The sequence below is a fragment of the Mastomys coucha genome, unplaced genomic scaffold (assembly GCF_008632895.1).
Source record: "Mastomys coucha isolate ucsf_1 unplaced genomic scaffold, UCSF_Mcou_1 pScaffold16, whole genome shotgun sequence".
In the NCBI taxonomy this organism is placed as follows: Eukaryota; Metazoa; Chordata; class Mammalia; order Rodentia; family Muridae; genus Mastomys; species Mastomys coucha.
In genome coordinates, this window is record NW_022196898.1 from 13,446,891 (window position 1) to 13,456,515 (window position 9,625).

At 38.0% G+C, this 9,625-nt stretch overlaps 1 protein-coding gene across 4 annotated transcripts in view; it reads left to right on the forward strand.

The window, feature by feature from the left end:
- The window catches only part of Mme (membrane metalloendopeptidase), a 121,214-nt gene extending 111,589 nt beyond the window's left edge, over nucleotides 1-9,625 (forward strand). For all 4 annotated transcript variants that reach the window (XM_031373984.1, XM_031373985.1, XM_031373982.1 and 1 more), the window contains one exon: nucleotides 6,833-9,625. In XM_031373984.1, the coding sequence (XP_031229844.1) occupies nucleotides 6,833-6,932 (100 nt within the window). In that variant the 3' untranslated portion in view covers nucleotides 6,933-9,625. The remainder of the gene's footprint in view (nucleotides 1-6,832) is intronic.

Here is a 9,625-nt window from a genome sequence, read left to right on the forward strand (position 1 = left end):
TACCTAGTCCATCCCTGTGCTGCTGATGGTGTATCATCCATTCCTGTGCTGCTGATGGTGTTTTAGCACTTCTCCTTCGGCTTTATGTTAGGGTTTGTTTTGTTGTTTCAGTTTTGTTTGTTGGTTGGTTTGTTTGTGCCATGTTTGTCAGAGCCATAGGACTAGCTATTTTCCAATCTCTAACCTCAATTTTTTGACATAAGGACTAAGTTACAGAGAGAATTACTAGAAGATTCATGTTAATAGATATAAGTGCCCGTTACTTATACATATTTGAAAATAATTATTATTGGGATATTTTAAAGATAAGAGACCAGATTAGAATAAAAAGGGTTTGGCAGAAAATTATGGACTGAAGGCTAGAGAAATGGGTCATAAGTTAAGAGTATGTAGTATTCTTACCAAAAAAAAAAAAAACAAAAAAAACAAAAAACATGGATTCTGTTCTAAACACACATGTAAGGAGGCTGAGGAACAGATATGACTCCAGCTCTAGGAGAGCCAATTCCCTATTCTGGCTTCTGCTGGTATCAAGCATGCATACGGTGTGTGTGTGTGTGTGTGTGTGTGTGTGTGTGTGTGTGTGTGCGTGCACATGCTCACACACACACACACACACAGAGAAAATAACACTCATACAGATAAAATTAAAAAAAATAACTCTTTTTTTTTTTAAAAAAAAAAGAAAAAGAAAATCTGTTGCTGTCATAGCACCATTTCCAAGTCAGCTCGTAGTTCCATGGTGAAAATTGCTTATTTGTTTGTTTGCATAAAGATATTTATGAGTGTTGACTAAGTAGCATGGGAGGTAAGAATATGACTAATTTGTCTTAGGATTTTATTGCTGTAAAGAGACACCATTACTATGGCACTTCTTACGAAGGAAAGTATTTCATTGGGGCTGGCTTATGGTTTCAGAGGTTTAGTCCATTATCATGGCAGGACGCATGGCAATGTGTGGGCAGACATGGTGGTGGAGGAGCTGTAAGTTCTACGTCTTGATCTCCAGGTAGCAGAAGAGGACAGTGTATCACACTGGGCCTAGGATGAGCATATATAGGACCTAAAAGTCTGCCTCCACGGTGGCTCTCTTCCTCCAACAAGGCCACATCTACTCTAACAAGGCTGCGTATTTTAATAGCTCTTCTTCCTGTGGCCAATTATTCAAACACCTGAATCCATGTGGGATTTTAAGAATAAATGGAAGGCCAGCCTTTTAACAAGGAAATTACTATTTCTCTCTGTAGGTAAAGGGATTTCTTTGGCAAAAGTTGAGGTTACATTTAGTTTTGGAAACAGGCTGCTTCCTGACCATTCAAAGATAAAACCTATTTTAAAAGAACTTTAAAAACTAACAATCCTTGAGTTATTATTCAAAACTGGTGCCAGGTGGTTTATCTGAAAGTATTTTCAAACTGGAGAAAGAGTATTAACCCCATACTTAAGCTGACACACCATGAAAAACAAAAGATGAACTATTTCAAAATTGAACTATCAATATATTTATAACAATAATCTTTCTAATACTTTCTTCAGCTGCTTTCTACCATTATGGGTACCGAGTTTCCCTTAAGCTAACAGTTCTTTTGAAATGTTTTTCATTTTCCTTAAATACTATTACCAACTCCTGATATTTTATAACTATCAGGATTTGTTTTGATGAGTTGTGTAGACAGTGTATATTCTTCTGCATATTATTCTATGTGGTGGAATATATGCTCATCAAAATAGTTTTTTCATGAAAGGATCATAATACCTAGCAAATTGTAGTGATTGGATAGTCTCTTCATGAATGGAACCAGTTAAATTGAAATTTTAGTCATCACTTTTAAAGAACTAATAACAGATTTTCAGAGGATCTATTAATTGAAAACATATTATTCAATAATTTTTAAAAAATCCCTTTACCAGCCAGGTGTGGTTGTGCATGCATGCCTTTGATCCCAGTACTTGGGAAGCAGAGGCCAGCTGATCTCTGTGAGTTCCTGGTCAGCCTAGTCTACAAAGTGCATACTAGGACAGCTAGAGCTACATAGTGAGATCTGTCTCAAAAAATAAAACAAAGCAGGGCAGTGGTGGCGCATGCCTTTAATACCAGCACTTGGGAGGCAGAGGCAGGCGGATTTCTTAGTTCAAGGCCAGCCTGGTCTACAGAGTGAGTTCCAGGACAGCCAGGGCTACACAGAGAAACCCTGTCTTGAAAAACCAAAATAAATAAATAAATAAATAAATAAATAAATAAATAAAATGTATTAACTTTTAGAAAGGAATAATGTAATATAGTGTAGGTCTAAAAGTCCATCCTCAGTCATGTAAGTAGATGCTCTGCTCCCTAGATCTTGATGTTTTTAATACAAATGATTATTTCACAGGACATAAATAACACCAATACAATTGACTATTTTACATAGTAGAGTAAAAGTTTACATAATAGAGTAAAAGTATAAGTCAAGTTAAGGAAATAATGAAACTTTTTATCTTCTGTTAATAAAAATGCAAACAACACAAGTGTCAGAGTTTTAAAGTAGCATGAAATTCATGTAAATATTGTATGCAATACTAAAAAATATATAGCCTCACTCTTAGAGATTTGTTGTATTCAAATTACACCCAATCTTCAAAATGATTATTCATATCACCTATCCCAATATAAATATCATCAAACATTAATTCCAAACCTGAGAAAGAAAGAGAAGCCCTAGTGTGCTGTTGACCTGATTATGCAGAATCAAATTACAGAGAAGTCTTGAATAGGAAAAGAGGAAGTACAACAGACATGGAGAGCTGCTGGCTCGTGTGTTGACTGTATCTACATTGCTAACTCCCAGTGCTCTTTTCCCATGATTAGTCTTTCTTTGGGGTGTTACATGACCTTAATCTTAACAGAGGCAGGTGGATCTCTATGAAGTTGTGGCCAGCCTAAGCTACATCATCAGAGTCTGTCTCAAAGAAAATATTAGAGGAAAGGAGGGAGGGATGAAGGAAAGCAAAAAAGAATGAGAGAAAGAAATGTATAATTACAGCATCAATTTGTACATTTTCACTGATATACTCGTATCTACAACATACATTGAGAAAGGGGCTTTATTTAAGTAACAACAAAACATTGAGGTTCTTCCATTTTTCATACACACACACCATCAACCAGGGAGCTGACTTCTCGAAGTAAAGGTGCCTCAAGCCACCATCACCTCTTCTCCCCAGTACCTAACTGATTGACATCTGCTCTCTATGGAAAGAGTGATTAAGTGTAGACCACAAAAGAGTTAAGACCCTCAAAACTATTAACGTCTTAGATGTTTTCTTCTTTGTGATAAGGTATTGCTGTATAGCTCTAGCCAGTCTTAAACTTACTGTCTTCTTGTAGATTCCTGAGTAAGGGTATGTGCCATTATTGTCATCTAAGATCCTATATACCTAGACAATAACTCCGACTCCATTTATACAACTGAATTGCCCAACCCCTTTTTTCTCCTCCTCATTATCCCCTTTGTACCTTATGAACAACAACAACAATATGTTTCTCATCATTCAGAAGACTGGAAGTCTAAGTGGTAAGAGTCAGATTCTGATGAGTGGTATCTTTTTTTTTCAAGATTTATTTATTATTATAAATAACTACACTGTAGCTGTCTTTAGACACACCAGAAGAGAGTGTCAGCTCTCATTACGGATGGTTGTGAGCCACCATGTGGTTGCTGGGATTTGAACTCAGAACCTTCAGAAGAACAATCATTGTTCTTACTGGCTGAACCATCTCACCAGCCCCGAGTGGTATCTTTGAAGTTGCAAACTGCAGTCTTTTGTATGCATCTGCTAGTGGAAAGAATGGGCTAGGGTTTTAACATTTAAGACACGAGTTGCTTTAAAACAATCAGATTAAGTTGGCTCTAAGCTTCTAACCAAAGTGAGTTGGCAGTTTATCATTGTATTATTCTGTTTTCTAGATTCAAGAACCCAAAGTCATCACATGGATCTAGAGATTAGGGTAGAGCTTTCAACTCAGGCCTGCTGTGGTCTTTCAAATCCTTAACACCTGGGTCTGTAATGTCAGCAGAGCCTCCACTCTTCATATGCAGATTCCTGAACATCCAAGTGCCATTTTGTCAAAGGCCCTGTCATGGCCTTGCTTACAGTAGAGGAATGCTTGTGTCCTTCATATAACCATAAGAACTGCATCTAAGTCCAATGTAGGCCTGTTGTCTCCCTCCAAAGTTTGTAAACTTTTCAGCATTGAACAATCTCCCTTAACCTCAAACCCAGGTACCAAGAAGATATATCTCTAAGACTCCCCTTAACAGTTCTAAAACTACAAACAGCCCAAATTTTGTCTTTCCCAAGACTGGGAATGGAGACCATGTGGTGGGATGGAGCAGCCGCACGTGTGTTAATGGATGACGCATTGGGAAGTCAGGCTTAGAAATAGCCCTTCCAGGGAGAAGGAAAGAAGTGCTGCCTTTCCCTTCCAGTTGTTCCATAGTAACAAACCAACAGCAAATACCTATGTAGTTTATTCTTGATTGTCCTTTGACGTGTGGGTTCTCATCATGACCAAGGGAAGGGTCATTCATTCAACATGGGCTGAGTGTTCATGTGCATATAAGTCACTTAATTGGCTTTGGACATTCAACAGAGAGAGGCTACCCACAGCCAGATGCTTACAAAGATGACAGCCTAGTGATGTTATAACAGCTTTGTTAAGGATAGGACAAGTCCAAAGGGTTAATTTAGATAGTAGTCAGAGAACAGTGCTATCCTGGTTAGGGTTATCATTGCTGTAACGGAACATCATGACCAAGGAAACTTATGGAGAAAAGATTTATTTGGCTTATGCTTCCAAATCATTGTTCCTCATTGAAGGAAGTCAGGAGAGAAACCTGAGGCAGGAGCTGATACAGAAGTCATGGAGGGTTTCTGCTTACTGGCTTACTTCTCATGGCTTGCTCAGCCTGATTTCTTATAGAACCTAAAACAACCAATGCAGGGATAGCACCACCCACAATGACTTAGGTCCTCTCATGTCAGCCATCAGTTAAGAAAACGCTCTACACGCTTGCCCACAGTCTAGTTGTATGGAGGCATTTTCTTAATTAAGGTTCCCACCTCAGATGACTGGAGCTTGTGTCGAACTGACGTAAAACGATCTTGCATATCTACCAGGAAATGATGATGAAGGCAGGAAGATGTTAGCCATGTCCTGGCTGAGAACTGACTTCCCATGGTAGTGGGCTCCATCACAGCAGCAGGTCATGATTGATACCAGGAATTAAAATAAATTTGTCTGGCATAGTTTGAGCTACATGTGGAATTTGAAGGAAAATGCACGACATGGGCTCGATTCCCTTTAGGTATTGCTGGAATTAGGTGTGAGAATTATAGATTCTGATTTAAGTTTTTAAGGATCAGTGAGAGTTCTGCATGTAGAATGTCTGGAGGGGAGACAAGTGTTGAGGGGTAAACATGCACTTACCCACCACATACAGTGTTTATCCACTTAACCCCCCCACACACATACAATGTTCATCCACTTACTCTATATACAGTGTTCATTCCCTTACCCACCACATGCAGTGTTCATCCACTTACTCCATATACAGTGTTCATCCACTTACCCACCACATACAGTGTACATCCACTAACCCATCACATATAATGTACATGCACTTACATACCACATTCAGTATTCTTCCACTTATCCACCACATACAGTGTACATCACATACAGTGTTCATGAACTTACTCACCACATACAGAATACAGATGCTTACCCATCATAGATGAGAGTTACATAACCACTTGCTCTGTCTCTTCCATCACTGCAAAGCACTTGCCTCCAAGCTTCACCTCTTGACCTTAAAAGTGGGTAGTGTGGTCTCTGGGGGAGGAAAAGGAAAGGAAGCAAGCTCGGTCCTGACGGGATAGAGTCACCTCTGCTTTGTTGTATTGATCTCCTTCTCCTTTCATATGCCACGTAGTTCAGATAGTGGGTTGGATGACTTTGTTTTGAAAAAAAAATGGGCATTTTTTTCTAGCCCTTTGCAGTTACTGAGGCTGAATCTAGTTTCTGACATGTAAGGAGTTCTTTAGGAACAACAACAATAAAAACTTCTCTATGTTCCTGACTAATCAAATCAGCAAAAATCTAATAACAAAAGATGGTGAGAGATTAATCAGAATACATTATCTAATATATACATGTATATAAATGTTAAATTGTCAAATAATACTTAATCAAAACCATTGAAATAGTTTTCTAAAATTATTGATCATATTATGATTATGGTAAAGGAAACTATTAAAACACTATTTAAATTGTTATCTGAGCATTCTCAGGAAACAATGAAAAGTCATGATTGTGATTGTCTTTTCTCTAAACTCTTTTCACAAAAAATACGCTTTCAAATATTATCTTCAACAAAGATGTAACATACCTTTAAATTATGAATCCTTCTTATCTTACAATCTAGTGATGTAACAACAGCTTTGATAAATGTATCAGTGCATCTTACAGATAAAAATGAAAAACAAAACAAACAAACAAAAAACGTGGAAAATCTTCAAACAAGCTTCAAAGTCCTGCATGGCTAATACCTTCTTATTTTAGCACAGAGTTAATGACAAGGATCTAACTCATCGTACCAATTTTCTATTTCTGTTTCTGAATTCACTCATTTGAGCTACATAGAGAGCTTCTGCACTGGAGCTGGGGCAATGGTTCAGACATTATAGGCCAGGCTCACAACAAAAAGGACAAGAAGACTTCTATGGCTTCCAGTGTGATATGGACGCTGAGCGCCAGTGCTGACGGTAACTCTTTTTGTTTGTTTCAAAGGATCATTGGGACTTTGCAGAACTCTGCTGAGTTTGCAGATGCCTTTCATTGCCGCAAGAATTCCTACATGAATCCAGAAAGGAAATGTCGGGTTTGGTGATCTTTGAAAGAAATAGAGCATCCGTGGCAAGACTCGCCAGAGGCACAGAAACAAGAAACTCTTCCCTCAGAGAAACTGGGCCCTGGAAGTTTCTTCAGCTTCTTGGGGGGGCAATTCATAGAGATGAGCATGAGCTAACAGAAATGAAATTCAATTATTAAATCCACTGTGAATGAAAGGGGAGGGAGCCTACAATCTAGCAAGCCAATCACTTCACTGTGTAAATAATGATTACTTTCCAATGATAGTATTACCATTCGCTTTTGTTTCTCACACAGACTGCAGCTTTCATGCTGTCTGTAGAGAACAGTGTTAACACTTAAAGCAGACTATGACTTCTACTCAAAAGGAGGAAGACACTGAGTACAGCTGGCCACCAAAGCACAGATTTGCCTCTCGGCACTCACTTTTGTTTGCAAAACTCATGCTCCTTCAAAACTCTCCCAAAGAACTCCTATACGTACGGTGGCCTTCAGGCTCATGCAGTTTTGAACTCATTTTACCATACACAAATTATTCACTCATTCTGCATCATTTTAGTTTGAGCACTCTTAGAGCTTAAACTAGAATGAAGTGGTTCCCCCATTTTACCAACTTTAGTGATGTTGAGATCACTAAAGTTCTTGAACCACCCCCCTGCAGATTTCTGAGCAATTTCTTGCTCTCACTGCCCCTCAGACTTAGTCTTTTAAAGGATTTGTAGTAATGTATAAAGAATAATTCTATATTTAATTATTAGCTACATTTATGACTGAATAAACCATTGCTACAGGTAATCATTGAATATTGAAGTTATATGGCCAAGATGGTTACGAAGATCTGTAACATGATGTACAGATGAAAATTTGAGATTTTTTAACCTGTAAATCATATTGATGAAAAGCTTTAAGTACAAACTCTGGGGTAAGCATTACCATTGAATAGGTGTCTTGAGATACATAATAGTTGTGGTTTACAAACAGCATTTTCAAGGTTAAGTCTTTCCCCAGTGACTAAGAAAGGGACTAACTGTATCTGTATTGCTCCACAAATCCTTAGCCTTCAGGTTTGTCATCTGATGGAAATACTTTGATAATAAATTGAAGTTCTGAGCCCCTTACTAGGCCTGTGTACACACCATCTAGCTCTAGAAAGCCTATGTCTGAATTGAGATAGGAGGCCTCCACCGGACCTGCTTCTTGAATTCTACAGCTCGTGGACTCTGATTGGATTCCCTGAGGCACTCATATGCCTTTCTAGTCCTTCCACTTACTTTAGTGGTTTTCACTCTTCAGTATAAATTGTACAAAAGATTCATTTCTACACTCCTTATTTTATTTTTATCAAAGGGTGAAATGAAAACACTTCTATCCAAACTATTAGTTTTCATGCCTCTTGAAAAAAGCCCATGTGCTTATAAAAGTGATTGCAATATAATATATAAAATTGTGTAGAACAAAACTACAGTTCAGCAAACTGACATTCTCTGAACACAGCACCCTAGCTAAAACCTGTAAGAAATGGAACACTGTAGCTTCCTTCCATCATCATATAAGCTCTGGGCATACATTATCCAGATATCCAGCACCGTGCACTAGCTCTGCCCCATTTTGTCTTTCAATCATGCATTCCTTCCTATCTTACTTCTCTCTGCCTTACATTTGTAAAATTTAGCTGTATGATTGGTTTTTATGTAAATCTGTCATTGTCAAATAAGGTTCTGCTGTATGGCTACACTACAAATATTCCATCTTATTGTTGATGGACTCTTAAGGACTCCATGAACTCCTGTCTATTCTGGTTTGGATTGTTACAAATGATATAACTATGCATTATGAACTGTGCTTATATACTCATCTTTACTTGAAATATCAGTGGAATCACTTTCTCAAACCTATCCAAATCTATTATAAATATTGAAGACACAGTTTCAGGCTAACCACAAATATCTTTATCACTTGCCCTTTTAAAACAAACACTATTGTCATGATTAATACTTATATCACTATTTCTTTAAAATCAACTTAAACATACTTGAGTACTATTAATAGTGGTAGTATAAGATTTCAATTAAACAGCTATCTCTGGGTTATTTTTATTTATGTCCTACCATAGCTACCAAAGAGACAGAAGTGAAGAGTAACTGGTACAAACTATAAATGGCCACTAGCATCTCCACTGGTAGTTCATTAAAGCATCAAGCTTCCAATCCTATGTAACAGCAACTCTGGTGCCTAAATCCCTGCTGTACCTACAGCATACAACATATTCTTTGAGCTAAGGTACACATAAAAGTTAAAAATGGCAACTTTTCCCCTATTCCTCGAACATCCAGACTTCAGTGTTTGTAGCTGGTACTCAGAACCCTATGTTCTCTCTTAATTCCTACCAGTCACTTGTCACATTACTTAAGACTTACATATAATCTTATACATATATTTGCTTCTACCATGCTTAAGTTCTGATTGGGGAGAGTTTGTTGCACACTTGTGAGCTGTTGTAGCTCAGCAATGAAGATGAAGTTCCGGGCAGTATGTGTTGGCAAGGAATCTGCTTCCATACCACACACAGTGTCTGTGTGCAAGGCAAAAGGATGCTCCCCAGGAAGTTGAAGGCTTGTTGTAGTTCTACTCTGCCACTACTGCCAAAGTGACCTTGGGCATATGTATATCCCTTGGGGCTTCTGCCTCTTATACTAAAAAAAAAAAAAAAAA